This window comes from Cricetulus griseus, chromosome 5, assembly GCF_003668045.3.
Source record: "Cricetulus griseus strain 17A/GY chromosome 5, alternate assembly CriGri-PICRH-1.0, whole genome shotgun sequence".
Taxonomy (NCBI): Eukaryota; Metazoa; Chordata; class Mammalia; order Rodentia; family Cricetidae; genus Cricetulus; species Cricetulus griseus.
The window spans coordinates 69921713-69941201 of NC_048598.1; the positions used below are offsets into that span (position 1 = coordinate 69921713).

The 19489-nt window shown below is 47.4% G+C and overlaps 1 protein-coding gene across 3 annotated transcripts in view; it reads right to left on the bottom strand.

The window, feature by feature from the left end:
* Nucleotides 1–948: 948 nt before the first annotated feature.
* Nucleotides 949–19489, bottom strand: part of Clasp1 (cytoplasmic linker associated protein 1) — a 223879-nt gene continuing 205338 nt past the window's right edge. For all 3 annotated transcript variants that reach the window (XM_027417839.2, XM_027417836.2, XM_035445987.1), the window contains 3 exons: nt 8851–9057; nt 6691–6807; nt 949–2819 (listed from right to left, as the gene is read on the bottom strand). In XM_027417839.2, the coding sequence (XP_027273640.1) occupies nt 2733–2819; nt 6691–6807; nt 8851–9057 (411 nt within the window). In that variant the 3' untranslated portion in view covers nt 949–2732. The remainder of the gene's footprint in view (nt 2820–6690; nt 6808–8850; nt 9058–19489) is intronic.

The following is a 19489-nucleotide window of genomic DNA, read 5'->3' on the forward strand; positions in this document are numbered from 1 at the left end:
GTGTGCTCTCAGTGTCTTTGTAAACATAGCAGGATGATGGCAATCTGACAAGAAACTGCAGGTCACCTGAGGGGTCTTATAATACCTCACAGAGTTTTAACTGAATTGTCTCATATTCCAGGGCAAACTCGAAGTCTTTTTTTTTTTTTTAATTTTCTTTTTTAGCAAATCCTAGCACATTATTAACAACAACAAAAAAATCTGTACATTTGCCATGATACACTTGGAAGGTGAAACAAATAAGATATAAATACAGATATGGATGTAACATGAAAAAGCCCCCCAAAAACCCCAAACAAACAACACCCAATCTGGGGGCACAGGGACCATGCGTGTGAACTATTTTGGTGGCGGATTGTTTTCAGAGCAATTATTTCTTCCAAACATTGTTAGCAGAGTCCTGGCTGGGGGTCTACGAAGTTCTAATCTGCTGTCTTTTAAAGTGGGAGTTTCCATAGAGGGTGGCAGAGAAAGAAACAGAAGATGTCTGAGACAAACCTGTTGCTTTACCTGCACAGGTGTTGAAAAGCTAATGGTGAGCCATAGATAAGGCGAGCCCAGGCCATCTGTGGGCACCAGGTCCGCACGGCACACGAGTGCACCTGGAGAGCGCCTGTCCAGTAGAGGGAGGGGCAGCTTGCCAGGAAGCAGGAAGTCAGATGAGCAGTCCCCCTGGACACAGGGTAGGGGGTTTCAAGGCCCTGGATAGTCAGATAGGTGGGGAGGCGAACACAGTCCTGGGCGCTGTGAAGTCCTTCAGGGACTAGGTGCTTTGAACAGAGTCCTTTGAGGAGGTGGAGGCAAGGCAAGGCAGCTGTAGCCATCAGGGTTCTGAGAGCGCGCTGACGCCCTCCATGAGGTGGTGGTGGCAGCATGCAAGTCTCCTCAGCATTGCAGGCAGCAGTCTTCAGATTGAGCCCAAGAGACCTGTGAAATGATTGTATTCTCTCTACTCAGGTTGAAGAGGGCATGTGACATTCGAGGCTAGCCCTTTGTGAGCACTGTGAGGACATCAGGCAATGTTCTGAACTGTTCAGTTTCGGTGGGGGCTTGGTGACCATCAGTTGGGCAGGGGACTCCAGAGAAGGGTCCTTCTAACTGAATCAGGCCTAAGAGAACTGGCCAGGCTGCACAATTCTACAAGGCAGTGGCTACAACACTGAGGGACCCTAGTGGAGGGTGAAAAGGAATCTTATTAATGAACTCTCAACAGACAGGATTTTGTTTTGTTTTGTTTTTTTCAACCAAAAGTCAAGTCTAGTCCTGCTATATTTTGATTCCAAGCCAGTCAATAATAGCAAATCCCTTAAAATGCACCCCAGAGTTCTCTGAACAGCAGCAGTGGGGCAGTTACATGTGTGAGCCACTCACCACTCACACCACACACACACACACACACACACACACACACACACACACACACACACACACACGGCGAGGGAGAGAGAGAGAGGGAGAGAGAGGAGAGAGAGGAGAGAGAGAGAGAGAGAGAGAAGGGCCTTCATTTTCAGTGTATTTCCAAATACAGCATGGGTCTTTTCCAACCTATCTCATTTTGATTATTTTTTTGAGACAGAGTCTCTAGATAGCCCCAGCTGTTCTGGAACTAACTCTATACCAGGCTGGCATAGAACTCACAGAGATCCACCTTGCCATTGCCTTCCAAGTGCTGGGATTAAAGATGTGTGCCACTATGGCCAACCCAATCATTTGGAGGGTCAGAGACACAGTGCTGGAATCAAGGCTAAGAACTCAGGTGCCCAGCCTTTCCTTTTACCTCTGGTAGTTAAAGGGGGCTCTGCACTGGAAGAGGGCACATGGCCCCTAACTATAAACCACAGTACTTGGGAGGCTACAGGCAGAAGGATAGCAAGTCCAAGGCCAGCCTAGGAAAGTTTGCATGATTGCATTAAAAATTGTCATTTGGCTTAAGAATTTTACTCAAAATACATTTAGCCAGACTCTACCTTAGTTCCTACATCAAAAGACCTTCAAGAGGTTAGGCCAGTGATTCCCTGGGAAGGAAACACAATACAAGCCTGTTTCCAATCTTGGCATTCTGCAGTCACCTTTTATTTAATGCAACCATGAAAACTTGGTGGCATTACCAATTCTATTCCCAAAGACAGGGCAGTTAGCTCCTGTCTGTATGAGAGGCTAACCTCATTTGTTTGTCATGAGGCCAGCTCCAAGTTGTTGTCCTTTTCTTGCCCAGATTGCAATCCCACTTTGACAAGGTCTCTTAAGACAAAACCTAAACACACACACAGCCTTTCTCAGTGTCAGATGGAAAATAGGTGGTGGTGGTGGTGGGTCTTGTCCCATCTGACCACACTCTAACAACATAAGCATAAAGAACACACAGCAACACCCCATACCACCCCAAGTCTGTATGGACTGAAAAAATATGCTACTGTGTACCAAGCACTGGCTAGAGAGCTCTGGGTTCTCAGAACTGTGCCCTCCATGGTTTGGTGATGTCAGCAGGCGGTGCAAGACACATGTAAGTATGGCTCTTCATTTCTCAGTCCTTTTGTTTCTAGGGAGACTGCATAACAGGCCTTGCTTCCGTTACATTCAATACCAGCAAAATTTTACACAAAAAGCTGGAAGGGACCAAAATACTGATTGTAATAAATTATGTGCGGCCTCCTCGAGTGGACTGGGCAGCTGATGGAGCTTCTCAGAGGCACCAACCACCTCTGTGTGTTCTGCACAGACTGGCATGGCCACTAGCTGTGTGTGGACACATCAGAGGAAGAGCTGCTGTTGCTGTTGGTGGTCTGGGCCCTCTTTATGTATAAGTTCAGCAGCTTCATCTGCAGAGAGAAGAAAAACAAAGATGAGTGAGCAGAGGAAATCAGCAAGGAGGAGAGAGGTCTGCAGTTTGATGCCCGAAGACAGTTGGTACCCAGTTGCTCTGACTGCTGTTGATTAGCTCAGGGTCTAGGTTATACAGGGAGAAATTAAAGAGAACAAGTGACCCAAAGGTTGGGCTGCCAGGACTGCTAAGGAAGGCTCATAGGGGTGCGGCCAACATAGCACAGGGATAAAGCCTCCACACCTGTGCTGCAGCTGCTCCTTCCCCCAGAACCCCTTACAGACACCTACTGATGCCAGCCACACCTGAGATTATTGTGGTTGACTCCATGACACCTATCATGGTTTTGATTTTCCCCAGCATTGCAAAAAGAAAAATAACAAACAAACAAGATAAAGTTAAGCATGGTGTGGTGGCTGGTGCCTACAGCAGGAAGACAATTTTGAAGCCAGTCTGGGCCACAGAGCTAGACCATATCTCAAAAAATCCCAAAACACTGGGTTAGTGAGATGGTTAGTGAGATGGTGTTAGTGAAAGATAAAGCACTTTCCTGAGCCTGATGAGTTGAGTTTGATTCTCAGGACTCAAATGGTAGAGAGAACCAAGTGGCAAGTTGTCCTCTGATCTTCACATATGTGCCACGTCATTTGTAGGACCACTTACACACACACACACACACACACACACACGGCAAAAACTACAAACACAAAGAAATCCAAAGCCAACCATGTGGTACTGGCATAAACACATAAACACTTAGGCATACGTGAATCGGTGGAATGGCACAGAACCCGCAAGGAACCCTTCCCACAGATATTTTGACAACGGCATCAAGACTGTGATGGAAAGAAGATTATCTTTACAGCAAACGATAATGTTAGGAGATGGATAGCTATCTGCAAGAGAGTCAAGTTTAACCTTACCCAACACCATAGACAGAAATTAACCCAAATGGAGCCAGCTAGGTATCCAATAGCAGAGGAATCATAAGGAAAATGGGGTTCACATACACAATGGAATCTTTTCAGCCATAAAGAATAACAAAATTATGCCATTTGCAGGAAAATGGATGCAACTGGAGATAATCATATTAAGGGAATTAAGCCAATCCCAGAAAGACAAACACTTTGCTCTCGTATGTGGTTCCTGGGATGTACATGGGAGTATGAAATCATGTATCTGGCATGACAGTGAGGCAGAAGCAAAGCCGCCTGCATTGGCAGCACAAAAGGGACAGGCGGGATGGGAAGGGGCAGAGTTAAAAAACACAAGTGAATCACAAACCCGAATCTAATAAACCTAAGAGCTTAAAATCCGAAACTCACATGAAAGCTAGACAACAGTTTGATGACAGTGGATGTGGTAATATTTTCTGGAATGGGACTCCAAAGGTCCAGGAAACAAGAAAAACAGACAAATTTACTCCTGGAAATTAAAAAGTATATGCAGCAAGGCACAGTTAACAGAGCAAGAATCTTTAACCCACATGAGGGAAGAGGCATGAATAAACCATATATATCAGAAAGGGCTGGGTGCTATTTTTAGATTGATTCATTTGTAAGTCCAACTCCCTTTATGGATAGGGCCTTGATGGTGGTCACTATAGCCAAGCCACCTCTGAATCCCTGTGGAGGAGGCAGAGGAGGAGAGGAGGAGGGGAAAAGCTGTGTGATTATCACTACCATTTTTCATTAACAGTTAAGAAAGCAATTGGAGCCAGGTGTAGTGTCACACACCTTTAGTTCCAGCACTCGGGAGACGGATAGATCTGAGTTTGAGGCTAGCCTGGTTTACAGAGGTAGTTCCAGGCCATCCTGGTCTACAGAATGAGTTTCAGGACAGTCAGGGCTTCACAGAGAAACCCTATTTGGGGGGTGGGGGGGGGAGCAATCTGATCAGAGTCCTGGCAGGAGGGAGGTGGAAGAGCATGGAGATTGGGTCAGGTAAGGGCAAATCTAGCATCCATCCTTCCATCCATCCATCCATCCATCCATCCATCCATCCATCCATCCATCTTCTCATGTAACTTAGGCTAGCCTTTAACTTGACCCACCCACCCATCTGTCTGTCTATCCATCCATCCAGAGTCTCATGTAACTCAGACTAGCCTTTAACCATGTAGCTGTAGATGATCTTGAATTTCTGATCCTTCTGCCTCCACCTGAGCATTGGGGTTACAGGTGAAAACTACCAAACCAGGTTTATGCAGTGTCGGGGTGGAACTCAGGACTTTGTGCACACTAAGCAAACACTCCCTAGGCTCATCTACCTCACCCCCACTTGCTTCTGTTGCCTCTTTCCATCTGTCTTCAGAGTATGTTCTCTGGACTAGTGGTTCTCAACTATACATAGTTTTGCTCTCGGGGGACATCAGACCATGTGTAGAGCCTTTAAGGGTAATGACCTTACAATTAAAGGGACAGCTACTGGCATGCAGATGGTGGTTGGGGTTGCTGGCCAAACTTCTGACACTGTACACATGAGCTTCCATAAGCAAGTGGCCCCCAGGGTTGCTGGGGAAACCGGCCATTGCTGCCCTGGCTATGGCGCAATCCAGCAGTGTCAAAGCAGCAACTGAACTGAACGGAAGCACTGCCCTGCATATTTCTTCTCAGACAGGGAGCAGGGCACTCTTGGCAGTGTGCACCCTCGGCTGGCTGGACAGAATGACTATTCTTGCCCCTTAGGGAATCCTGTCTTGTGGCAAGGCATCATGAATACTAAGGAGTGAGGCTGTGGCTCTGGTGCTCCCCAGCTGTGTCAAAGTGACAGCCCAACTTGAAACACATCACACTAGAAAATTCCTCTCACAGCTGGGCGTTGGTGGTGCACGCCTTTAATCCCAGCACTCGGGAGGCAGAGGCAGGTGGATCTCTGTAAGTTCGAGACCAGCCTGGTCTACAAGAGCTAGTTCCAGGACAGCCTCCAAAGCCACAGAGAAACCCTGTCTCGAAAAACCAAACCAAACCAAACCAAACCAAACCAAACCAAAAACCATGAAAATTCCTCTCACAAGGAGCAGGGCCTGTGCCCTGGATTCTGCTCTCACTGGCATGCCAAGTGTATGGAACAGGGCCTGAGGTGCAGCAGGCCCAGGGCGAGGCTGCCATTCCCACTGTTGATGTCCACAAGGCACTTAACTCTAGTTCAGCAATTTGTTCAAGGATGATGTAATCTTTTTTTTTTTTAATGTAAAGGATTTTTATTTATTTTTATTTTATGTACATTGGTGTTTTGCCATTGGAGTCAGGTATCCTGGAATTGGAATTACAGACAGTTGTGAGCTGCCATGTGGGTGCTGGGAATTGAACTCAGGACCTCTGGAAGAGCTTATCAGTGCTCTTAACCACCAAGCCATCTCTCCAGCCCCCAGGTAATCTTAAAATAATTTATTATTATGTGTGTGTGCCTATGTGCATGACACAGAATGCATGTGGAGTTTGGATCTCTCTCTCCACCTTTATGTGGGTTCTAGGGATCAAACACAGGCTGTCAGGCTTCATGACAGGCACTTTTACCCCCTGAACCAACTTGCCCACCCTGAGGTAAATTTCTTTAGTGATTCCATGGGGGAAGGGGGTGGGGGAAACCTGGTTTCTGAGCAACGTTACCCTTGCTCAGCAGATATTCTTTCAGTAGATCTACTGAAAGTTAGGTAGTCTTTTTAAAACCAGTGAGAGTGGCCAATGGTGTGCCTGTCATTCAGCACCCCCATCCCATGGCTTTACTACATAGCTAGTCATTTTCACCTTAGGGAAAAATGCCTTCTGAGAAACCAGACAGCTAAACACACCTAATGAAAAGAGCCAAGGAGCTCACGATGAGCTGGCGGCCCCGGTGCGGGCAACAGCAGGTAACACTATACATACCTTGCTCCCCGTGAGCTGTGCCAGGTGAGGCTTCAGATCTTCTCCGATTACGGAATAGATTGCCACTAAGCAAAACACGCTGGCCTTCCGTACACTGCTCTCGGTGTTGTCATAACCCTAGAGAGTCGAAGGGGAACAGAGAGGAAGTCAGATCAAAGCTGTGCCTCCAGCCAGTGCTTCAGCAATGCTTCCACAGATGCCCTCGGAGTGCAATTCTGGACTTGTAACAATCACATAGATCTGCACGTGAATCCAGAGAGCATCTGCCTTGGAGGGTCCAAAGTGACCGGCTGCATGAGTGTCATGCAGGGGCAGGAGGACGCGTGTGCCAGGCGGGCTGCTTTCTTATATATATCTGACACTACAGATGGCCAGAGGGAGGAGGAATGGAAAGAGAAAACTCTGGGGAGCTATAGAGAAACAAATGCCTCATCCAGATTCCTCCTGGTGGTAGAGAGGAGCAAACTGCCTGAGTGGAAAAGAGAGGGGTATAGTTCAGCAGGCAAAGGCATGTACTGCCAAGCCTGATGTCCAGGATTCATAGCGTGAAAAGAGAAAATGGGAGGGCTGGAGAGATGGCTCACTGAGAGATGGAGCACTGACTACTCTTCCAAAGGTCCCGAGTTCAAGTCCCAGCAACCATATGATGGCTCACAACCATTCTCTATGAGATCTGGTGTCCTCTTCCGATGTGCATGGAAGCAGAATGTTGTATGCATAATAAATAAAATAAAATCTTTAAAAGAAAAAAAGGAGAAAATGGGAGTCCCCTCAAGCTGTTCTCTGACCAACATGCATGCACACGAGTGTATGCATACACACTTAAAACAAAACAAAACACTACCAGTCATTCCTAAAAGCAAGATTTCTCTACTGTTCAGGGACTGCAGGGACTTAGTGTGTCCCTCATGTCCCACCTAAAATGGGGCCATGCTCTTTGCTACAGATAGCCATGACAACTGTACAGCCTTTGTTTTCCCCTCCATATGGGATACTTTTCAACAGTAAGTCCAAACAAACCCTGGTAAACAGAAAACAGCAGCATGCAAGAAATGGGAAACTAGTTTCCCCACCTTTCTTCATTGATGCCCACTCTTTATGTGATACAGTACAGGATACTGTCACTTGCAGCTGCTATGTGGTCCTACCATGTCTCATAGAAGGCTGTTTCATCAATCTGCCCAGCTCACTGCCTCTTGGGCAGGAGAACACTCCATGTGCCCCTTTGGCCCAGGGCTGATCCACAAGAGGTAAGCCACAGGTGTTTGTTGAAGCAATGAACAACATTATCTTTACACTAAACTGAAGGTTCATTCCTTGAACTGCAGGGGCTGATTTGGGCTATCAGTTATCTTTTGCTGCAATGTAGGAGCAAGTGGGCTAAGATGTGTTTGTGCAACCAACATCCTGTCATGGGGGTAAGAGAAAGGCCATGAGCCCCTGACCTCTCATTCAAGTATCCACAGATAGTTAATGGTTGCTGGGAAAGGGAGAGACATTTTCTTCAGTGGTGCAGTACTGGCTAGGTACTCTTCTTCCTGTGAATAGCCCCCTACCCACACTCCTATAAGCAACCCACCAGGTTGTCAAGGCATATAAAATATTTCTAGTCTAGTCACCAGTGGTTGTGCGTTCTTGAGAGCCTCTGCCTCATTAGCAAAGACTAATGAGGTAGACTGACTAAAAGGGCTGTGCTAGATTTTAATGAATTAAAACAAGCATCAGCTAGAGAACACTGAGCTTTTAAAATCAAACAAACTAGCAAAAAGTAAACAAATAAATACATGAAAGCAGAAGAAGGGGAAAGGGATCCTTGGGAGAAGAACAGGAGATGGCAATAGGGGACAGACACAACAAAATGCATGGAATGGAAAGGCCACAACCAAACTCATTTTCTTTCTTTCATCTCCTCCCCCTCCCCCCCCCCACACAGGGTTTCTCTGTGCAACAGTCATGGCTATCCTGGAACTCATTTTGTAGACCAGGATGGCCTCGAACTCACAGAGATCTACCTGCCTCTGCCTCCCAAATGCTGGGATTAAAGGCGAGAACACTTTATAAATAGAAACGATGTGGGTCCCAAGGACAGTGTCATCACTGCTGCTTCCCGTCTGCCCCTCTTCATGCTGAGCAGCCTGAGCTGGGGAACAGGCTGCGTACCTGCAGCAAGCCTGGGATGATGTCGACGAGGAGCTGCAGCAAGGACTCCTTGGTGATCCTCTCTACCACTTTTGTCTGCATCTTGATGGCAGCCAGGTTGATGGGGTAGTCGGCTGTCTGGATGATTGGGCACAGCACTTTGATGCACTGCTCTGGGTGGATTGAGCTGGCTAGTGTCGATGCAGCTTCTTCAGCAGCTCTCACCACCTGGAAAGGGACCACAGAATGAGAGGCGCTTGCCTCAAGAGTTTTGAAAGAGACCAACACCACTCCTGCCACACTCCAGAAGCCAAACACAAAGACCCACTTCCTCTGATACTGCTAAGGAAAATTAAGAGCAACCTGGCTTGTTGTGTGGGACAAGGAAGTACGGGCCTGGGGGTTGGGGCCAAAACTTGGGCAGAGTGGTCTCTGAATGTGTTCCCCACTCAGGTGGCAGCAACTGTACCTGCATTCACAGTAATACCCACCACCTTGAGATCTCCTTAGCAACAATGCTTCTCAGCCTTTCTCCAGGGTGGTGTCTAAGAGAGGGACCCCTCAGGCAATTCTTACCATAGTAGTAGAGGATCTCTGCCCTGGGAGATTAGGACCTTAAAGTACTTCCTAAGGGCCAACAGGACCCTCTGATGCAAAGCCTCCTGGAGGAAATCAGTGTCTTTTATACTGATGTCCCCTAGGAGGGGCTGAACTGCAGGTGGCAGGGCAGGCTCTAGGAGAAGGCTGTGCTTTCCTAGGGAATCCCTTGTGGGAAGCTGGTGCCCAGGAATCTATGCCCATGATGCATTTTACCTTGTAGCTTAAATTTTCAGTCAACTAATTAATTATATCCATCCATCTATTGGAGAAAAAAATCCGTCTCCTAGATTGGGTTTTAACTCATTATATAGCTGAGGGTGACCTTGAATTTCTGGTCTTCCTGCCTCTACCTCCCGAGTGCTGGGGTTACACACATGCACCACCAGGACGGTTTATGCAGTGACAGGGATGGAGCCCAGGACTGCATTCAGGCAAACACTCCAGCTGTGTGAACTATGTTCTCAGCTCCCTGCTTGCACTTCTCAGGATTTTTTGTTTATTTGAGACAGAGTTTTCCTATGTAGCCTGTCCTGGAACTCCCTCTGTAGACCAGGCCTTGAACTCACAGAGATCTGCTTGCCTCTGCCTCTTAAGTGCTTGGATTAAAGGTGTGCTCCACCCTACCCAGTTGAGAAATCTATAGCCTTTTAAAATACATTTTAAAAGTTACTTTAATTATGCACATGTTGTGTGGTTATGTTCACATAAATGCCCGTGGAGGTCAGAGGTGTCAGATCCCCTAAAGCTATAGTGACAGGCAGTTGTAAGCTGTCTGATGCACGGTCTGTTATAGGGGCAGGAGGTATTCTTAGCCACTGAGCATCTCTCCAGTCTACCCTGCTGCCTTTCTTTTCAGCTCAGAAGTTCTTTTGCCCACTGAGCCATCTTGATGCCCCCACGCCCCATCCTTACAAGTGACTGGCCCTGGAAACAGCCTTTGAACCACCTGGGAAGTCACATGGTAGACCAGGAGGTGGGTGGGGTAGCTGTGCCCAGGCAGGCCACTTGCACTGGGCCAGATTTGGGCTCTGAGGGTACACATACAGGTTTTGGTTACTTTGGGGCCTTGAACTAGGTGCTGCCTACCACCTAATCTCCAAAATCCTCTCTGTAGAAGGAACAGGGCCAGACCACATCCATCAGTGGCTGTGTAGAGCTCTGGTAGGGAGTGTACCTGATCAGTCCCTGGGTTGGTCCATTCCACAGAGCTATCAAGGGAAACCCTGCAGAGCTACCAGTCACAGCTGTGGCTAACTCATTTAATACATTCAGAACTGGCCACGTTAGCAGTGAGATTTTCCCTGTGAAGTTCCCCATGAGAACTCACACCCAGTATGTGGTGTCCGCCACTATAAAATACTCAGGTGGGGTGGGGGAGAGCTAAGTTGGTGAAGTGTTTGCTATAAAAGCATGAGGACCGAGTTTGACTCCCAGCACCCACATAAAACAGCCAGGTGAGGTGGCATGTGGAGAGCTGTGCTTTGTTGGCCCAAAAGATGGCGCCGGCTTCTGCCTCCCACCATCCCGAGGGTGAGAGCTCTTTGTGTTGGACAATTTCTTATCTGGCTAAGGCTGGGCTTCAGGCCTGCTTCCGTGTATGTGGACCCTTCTGCTTTCGCCACGTGGCAGTCTGGGGTGGGCTGCCAAGGGCCTTTTAAGCAGAGGGTCGGGTTTCCTCGGGGCCCCCAGAAGAAGATTGTACAAGGCTCCTGAAATAAACTGCAGGAAGAAGAGTTCCCGAGTTGTGTCTTTCTTGCTGGTCAAGATAGGTGCAGCAGTGGCACATGCTTGTAATCTCAGGGCTGGGACTTGGGAACAAGGGGACTGGGGGGTTCTATGCCAGTGAGACCCTGTCTCAAATGAAAATGTAGATGGTGCCAGGAGTTGGTGGTGCACGCCTTTAATCCCAGCACTCAGGAGGCAGAGGCAGAGGCAGGTGGATCTCTTTGAGTTCAAGGCCAGCGAGTTCCAGGATAGCCTCCAAAACAATACAGAGAAATCCTGTCTTGAAAAAAAAGAAAGAAAGAGGTAGATGGCATCCGAGGAACAACACTTGAAGCTGACCTCTAGTGCCCACACACACACAAATCTTGGTGGCAATGCAAAAAAAAAAAAAAAAAAAAAAAAAAAAAAAGGCTCATTTCCCTTACAGTGGTCTGGTTACGATCTTTTTTATTTCTTTATGCTTTTTACCTCAAAAAGTTGTCACTAACATCAACCTTCCTGGCAAGGAGACATTGATAAAAATCTAGCTTAAGTGTCTTGGGAGGTCAGAGAAGTGGCAGTCTGGAAGGAATGGTCAGAGAGCCACACCTGAGCAGCTGCCTGGGCATGGGGGTTGAGTGCTAACATTGCTATAATCATTGCAATGATCACCACTGTTCCTACCCATCACCCCAGAATGGCTGATCCAGGACATGTACTATCCCTCATGCAGGGCTCACACGAGTGTCCTGTCCCTCCTTGCCACACCAGAGCCTGCTTGTGATCATGGTGACATTTTCATGTCCAATTCTTTCTGACCAGGCACAGCTGGGACCCTCCCAGGAGTCTGGCACTGACTAATGGGTTAAGTCACTCTCTTGCCTCCTGTTCTCTGTTTGGGAACATGTCCTTGTTCAAGAAAGGCCTTCCCCTCTGAATTTCCTTGGTGGCTGTGGTACTCCTCGCTATGGACTTGGAAGTCTGCGGCTGCTCACTCTCACACCCTTTCTCTCAGGCTGTGTCTTTCACCAAGTCCTGACCAGTTGCTTCCTAGGTGTGGGAACTGAGCTCCAGATTCAGTCGAGTAGGAAAGACCTGTCTGTGCAGGGAAGGGTAAGGGTGTTGGTACAGAGGGGCAGTGTCAGGATGTGAAGGCCCAGACGGTGTGGCAGGGTGGAGTTAGGAGGAGGCTCGTAAGGGTTGGGAAATGGAAAAGATATTCCTGGAAGCCATGTGGCCCCTTGTTCCAAAAAGGCCCGCAGAGGGAGCGAGTGGTGTGGCAGATAGGCCTTAGCTGTCAAGATACTTATTCAGTCAGAATCTCAACTGTGTGAAAATCATATAACTAGCATGAAAGACTTGTAGCTGGGATCCAGGTGTAGTAACCTGGCAGTCTGTTAGTTAACAGGTCTAGAATCATCTAGGATATAAATCTCTGGGCACATCTGAGAGTCTGAGTTTCTAGACTCTAGGTTAACTGAGATGCTAAGACCCACTCTAAATGTGGGCAGCAGCATCCCATGCACTGGGGTCCTGGAACAAATAAACAGGAGAAATGTGAACTGAGTACAGGTTCATCTGTTCGATTTCTGATAGCAGATGCAATGTAACCCCTCCCTTACTCTCCTGCCACCATGCCTTCCCTGCCATGATGGACTGCGCACCTCAAAACTGTGAGCCAAGAGAAGTCCTTCCTCCCTTAAGTTGTTTTTGTCAGGCGTTCTGACACATCTAAAGAACTAATCTGGAGCTATTGGGTGCTAAAGAGCAGAGCTCGGGCCTCCTCCTGTCTCCCTCCTGTTCAAACTACCAAAGGACATGTGCTATATCCAGTACCCTTAGTAGGAAACACAGTCCAGGGCAAGATTAAGACAGGGTTAGCCTCTCTCCAGATCTCTAAAATATCAACCTGTGGTGGGGGCTGGGTCTTCAGTGAGGCCTGGCTTCTTCCTGGCCAGCTGACCCCTGTACCCATCTGTCCCTCATATCCCTTACCCAACTGGGCAACTCATCTTTCAAGACTCATGACTCTGCAGAAGTGTTCGAGGCCTGTGCAATCTTCTTGCTGTCATGTCTCTCCTATTAGACGAAGAGCTCTCTGAGGGAGAGATCCCATCTCTGCCATCTGTCTCTCTGCACCCCAGGCTGGGGACAAAGTTCAGTGTACACACAGTAGTCAGTATGTTTGCCACACTCATCTTTCTGTAATATACATGTTTTTCTTCCCATAGTATACAAGACACCTCAGGTGCATTCACCTCTGTGTTTACATTTTCCAATGGAGGAACTAGCCCAGAATGGTCTTTTGAAAATAAGTCACAAAAGCTCTGAGGAGTGGACTGGTGAGATAGCTCAAGTGGCTAAAATAACCTGCTGCTGAGAACAATGGCCGGATCCAGTCCAGAGGATCTACATGGTGCAGAGCAAGAACCGACTCCTGAAAGTTGTCTTCTGATCTCTACTACAAGTGCATCATGGCACACATGTTATCACACACACACACACACACACACACACACACACACACACACACACACACACACACCCAAGCACTGTAACAACAAGGTCTAAGAACTGCATCCTAGGAGATTCACCAAAAGCATAGGAAAAAGACTAGTCCCAGGTAATTTCCCCAGCAGTCATTTGTCTAAAAAGGAGGGCTCCATCATCCCTCAGTTTCCCTTTATCCATGAGGTTGCTCTAAGGCCAAGTGCAAGAGCTCACTAGTGAAGAACTGGGCTCCAGGCTTGTGGCAGGAAATAGGCTTCTTTTCCACTTGGCCCAGCAGCAAGACTGCTGTGGAGACACTAGCTCTATGCTTTGAAACACCACCATGTACAGCTACCACAGCACACTAGAGGCCATGAGGTAGGATTCTGCCACCCCTGTGTTGTCTTTGTTGCTGTTGTGGTGGTGGTGGTAGTACAGGGGATTGATCCTGGGGCCTCATTCGTGCCCAAGAAGTACCCAACCACAGGTCACGTCACCAGCCCAGGAACAAAGTTTCAGACTTAAATGTGGTTGATATGTCTAATTAAAGAAACATTAATGTGTGGCAAGTAGAACTGAAGATCTCATCAGGAGTAGACAGTAGAACAAACATGGACTTGAAATCAGAGAGAGAAGTCAGGCCCCAGCCTCTGCCAGGCAGTCCCAAGAGAAGCCAGCCAACCATCTCTGGTGCCTCACAGTGAGAAGACCACCTTTCATGCTGTTGCTATGTAGGTTCAAGAATTGCTGTACCATGAGCTGCTGGGAAAACACCCTTTCAGGTCTGCTGAAGTGAGCCCAGCTCCAGCAGTGTGTCCTCCTGGGACATCTAGGGATTCTAGAGGGTGCGAGCATGAAGCACTTCAACAACCACATCCATGTGTACTGGGTTTCTGGGAACAGTCTGGAAATAAACTACCAGGGACTGAACATCAGGATGAGCAGTTAAAGGCCCTCTCTCCCAGGGTGAAAGAAAGTTCCCCAAGACAAGACACTGGTTTTGGCAAGGAAGGCAGTGTTCTGACTTCCCTCCATATGCCAAACCCTGGCTTTGGCAGGCTGCCTGTATCAGGGTGAACTTTAGGTTCTGCCCTATGTTCTCTGTAACATAATAAGTGAGATTATAATGTAAGCAAATAGAGAGCAAAAGTAAACACAAGTAACAGAAGGAAAGGAAGGCAACATGCTCAACAGACAGGGTGGCTACCAGTGCTGAGGGTGTTTTAAATGGGGGAGAGACATACGGGGTCAGCAGGAGCAAGCTCACATCTGTATTTTGATTTTGCTTCTGCCTGGCTAGAAACACAGGGGCTTTTCCTCTCCATTTTTAAGGATGCAAATGTCTAGCTAAGAAAAGGCAATTGTCACATATGGATGTTTGTACAATGAGGTCTAGCTCCATGGCCCAGGCTGGTCTTGATCTCTTGATCCTCTTGCACACTTAACTTTTTAAGGAAATGGGATCATGACTCAAAATACTGACGAATGTTTGCTTAAAGATTAGGTTTCTTAATTTTAAGGCACAGAAGTTCTCGACATTTGGACTGCGTGTTTGGAGTGCACCAAGTTTGATTTGGCTCTCTCTCAGATGCATTGGAACAACTGAGAGCAAAAAAAAAAAAAAAAAAAAAAAAAGCAGACATCCAAAAACAACGATGGCAAAAATCCAAGAGCTCTTCCCCAGGGCACCTGGAGTTTAGCTCCTGGATCATTTGGAAGCTAAAGAGATGCTGATGCCACCTTGTGGGACTGGCCAGAAAGCCTCCCGACAAGCACACCTGACATGGTGGCTTGGTGTCTGATAGAAAAAGTAGGGAGTTGGGTGTGGTCTCATGTCTTTAACTCCAGCACTCAAGAGGCAAAAGCAGACAAATCTCTGTGAGTTTGAGGCCAGCCTGCTCTATATACAGAGCTCCAGTCCAGTCAGGGATACAGAGAGACATCCTGTCAATAAAAATAATAATAATAATAATAATAATAATAATAATAATAATAATAATAATAGCAACAATAATAAAACATTATGGCACAGAGAAGAGCAGGGACTTACAGTGGAGTGCAATTATGGGTCAACCCTGACAGAGTGTCATCTAGCTAAGCTGAGATCAGAGGGAGAAACAGAAAGCGCAGGCTCCAGAGGCTCCAGTCTGCAGCTAATTCTGTTACCAAGTGGCCAGTAGACGCTGAGGTAAAATCCTTTCCATGTCCATGCCTGTTTTTCTCATCAGGAAAGCTATGGCAAGGACTGTATGGAGAACTGCTAAATTATTTTGGATTGTATAATCTTATCATTCATCACAACCCGATGAGCGTTTTTTCCCCGGGGGGTGGGGGGAAGGCACACATACAAATAAGGGCTTCAAAAGCCCTCAGAAGGTAGACAGTGTACTCATGACCAGTGGGTAATGGCACTTACTGCCTGAGTTTGTTCCTGGGACCCACTTGGGAAAGAAAAAGTGGAGGGAGGAAGAGGAAGGGGAGGGGAGGGAGGGAGGAGAGGGGGAAAGAGACAGAGAGAGAAAGAGAGAGAGAGAGAGAGAGAGAGAGAGAGAGAGAGAGAGAGAGAGAAAGGACTCCACACATTGTCCTCTGACCTTTACACAGTCACTGCAGCGTGCACACCCACCCCCCTTCACACTAAATGTAATAATTACTCATTGGGTAGACTGGGGTCAGCAGGGGCAATGGTGCGGATTGGGAGGGGCTCCTGGAGGGTAGGGTGGGGAGTGGCAGGGTGTAGGCCCAGCCCGGTGCAGCACAGTAAAGTGACTGAGAAGGGTGCCCCTCTGCAGTCCTAACTCCACTATTCATCTCTAGAAGCTTACAGAGCCTTGCAGCCCAGTGCTGACGCTGGCCTGCCAATTCAAGAACAGAATAGACTGAAAATGGCCTCTTGGATCTAGTCAATGAAATGTAGTTAAATTACATTTTACTTTATTGTGTGTGTCACACACAAAATAAATAAATGTAATAACCTTCCTTTTACTTTGTTTTAAATTAGCATACTTTCTTCAACAGGAGAAGGTAAGGGGGACAAACATTCATTTTCCTTGGTACCAGCCACCTCACCTCACCAAAATGAGCCCCATGGGGAGGGCCACAAGCACTCCTCTCCCCATGTAACACCCCTAGACATCAGAGCACCTTAGAGATTTGGGACTGCACACACCCATCTATCATCCAACAGCTCCAGGACAGGTGTCAGCTAAGGGGCAGGGCGGGGCAGGTGTTGCAGCTCTCAGTGGGTCTGTCCTCAACAGCAGCAGAGGCAGTGCTGTCTGGGCCTGGCCCATTGTGACAGTCCTGGAGGTGGACAAGGCATGGCCCTAGACATGGAGACTGCAGGGCTCCTCCATCAGTGGGATTCAGCCTGGGTGTACCTACAGTCTGTCTGCACACCCCAGTCCATGCTCCCAGTTCCTGTTCTCTCTCTCTCCCTTCTTGTTGACCAGGCTGTCTACCCTGACCTTTCAAGCCAGCTCCAAGTTCCCAGTGTCCCTTGCTAGGAACCACACAGTGAGCTCTGCTGTAATGAACTAAAACGCACCCCAGACTTGAAGGCTACACTGCCTGCTCCCACCTGGCCCTGGCCAGTGATAGAACAGTGACGAGAGATGCTGGTGTCACAGCATTAGATGCTGCCTCCTAGGGACCACACGAGGATGCTATCTAGGTTTCTGATTTTGTCTGTTTATTAAAAAGCGATAATCCCCCCCACCACCAAAAAAAAATGGGGCTTCTGGTCAAATCCTAAGTCTGAGGATTTAGGTTTGTTACTCAACACCCACTGCTGTTACTGCTGCTATTATCCTGGAACTGGAAGAGACAAAGATAACCCTCTGATTGGGCCTGGGGCTACTAGATAAGAAAAAGTAAGGTCCATAGGGGGCAGTGAGTTCTAGTGGGTTCCTGTGTTGCTCTACTGCCCTGGAGGTTGCAGAGGGTCATTCCCGAACAAAGGGCTAGTGGAGATGGGGCTGGTTGGGAATTTTAATAGGCACCTGAAGGAGGACCCTCCTCAGAATAAACTTCCTCTGGCAATCTCACCTTTCCTCTGGCCACAGGTATCTGTTCAAAGGACTGATCAAACACCCCACTGCTGGGGAAGGCCAGGCAGCTTGGGAGCTTTCTTTTCCTATTTTCAAGAGACTGATCTGATTTTGCTTTTCTGATGCTTTGAAGTCATAAAAAATAAAATTTAACTGGAAAAGGTTTAAAAACAAAACCTCCAGAGACAGAATAATTATTTAATATTCATCTGAAAAATCAATTTCTTCAAATAAGCCACATCACCTAAAGCTCGATTCTTTAAGGTGTGCAACTAGAAATGTTGGTGACATTACAGTGATATGAAATGACACTACTTATTTTCCTTTCTTATTTAAAAGATATTTATTCCCCCACACACACCCCTCTTGTGTGTGCACCTGTCATGGTGCTACAATGTGTGTGTGTAGGTCCAAGGACAACTTTCTGAAGTTGGCTCCCTCCCTCCCTCCCATGGGTTCCAGCTGCAGTTGTCAGGCTGTGCACAAGGGCCCTTATATGTAATTTTAAGAGGGAGAGTCTTGGCATGCTGTCCAGGCTGGCTCTGGGGTTCAAGAGAGCCTCCTGCTTCACCCTCCTTGCAGGTATGAACCACTGTGCCCAGCTAACACCCCCCCCCCCTTTTATGTTTTTTTTGAGACAGGGTTTCTCTGTGGCTTTGGAGGCTGTCCTGGAACTAGCTCTTGTAGACCAGGCTTGAGCTCACAGAGATCTGCCTGCCTCTGCTTCCCCAGTGCTGGGATTAAAGGCGTGCGCCCAGCAACATTTCCTCTTTTAGTAGGTAAATGTAATTGAATATTCACCAATGTGACAAAGTTCCCCTTCCCCTCAACAAAACAAAACCTCTAATGATCAGACAGTTCCAGCTTCCAGACCTAGAGCCGAGGCTGGGGACGCAGAAGGAAAGGTTGAGGCCCACTTGGCTACACAGTGAGATTCTGTCTCAAAACAAAACAAAACACTCAGACAGACAGAAACTGCCCTGTCTTTATTCATTCCTTGACTCTCGCCAACAGTCCTGTATATGCAGGTTTGTCTTCCCACAGTCTCAGAACTGACACCCTGCTGTCAGTTCTCTTATTAAACCCTCTACTGACTGGTCAAAGGAGAGATTCTCAATCAGCTCCCGAAAACAGACTAAAGATGGAAAAGGAGAAGAGTGTTCACATGAATGAAATTATCATATAGGTCACTCACTGTATCAAGCTCAGCCCTTTCAGGTGTTTTCTGAATGCAAACACCAACACAAAACACAGGAACTACATAAATGTTACAGGCACAAAAACTCAGCATTGTCTACTCAGATAGGAACTTACTCAGAACTATGAAAGGACTGTATCTAAGATGACAAACACCAGCGTTTACAATAAAGCTCTGAGCTTGGCTCTTAACCCACCTGTCCCTGTCTCTGCAGTTTGTCATTAGCTGTGGATGGCGGCTCAGAGAGAAGTTACTGCCTGTAGGCAGGTGGCATTTTCAGTGTGTCAGAAACATGTCCTGCCCTCACAGCTCTTTTGGGAAGAACCTACAACAGCTAACCTTGGCTCATGGATAAGGAAAGGAGCCATCTTGTCACCAGTCCTCCCTTGCCAATTTTGAATAATAGCCTTTTGTAAATCTTAAAAAATTTATGTGCATGACCATTTTGCCTGCATGTATGTATGTGTGTGTATGTATGTATGTATGTATGTATGTATGTATGTATGTATGTATGTATATGCACCATATGCATACAGTGCCCTCAGATCAGAAGAGGTCGTTGGATCCCCTGGAACTGGAGCTACTGATGGTTGTGTGCATGCTAAGAGAAGAAACTAGG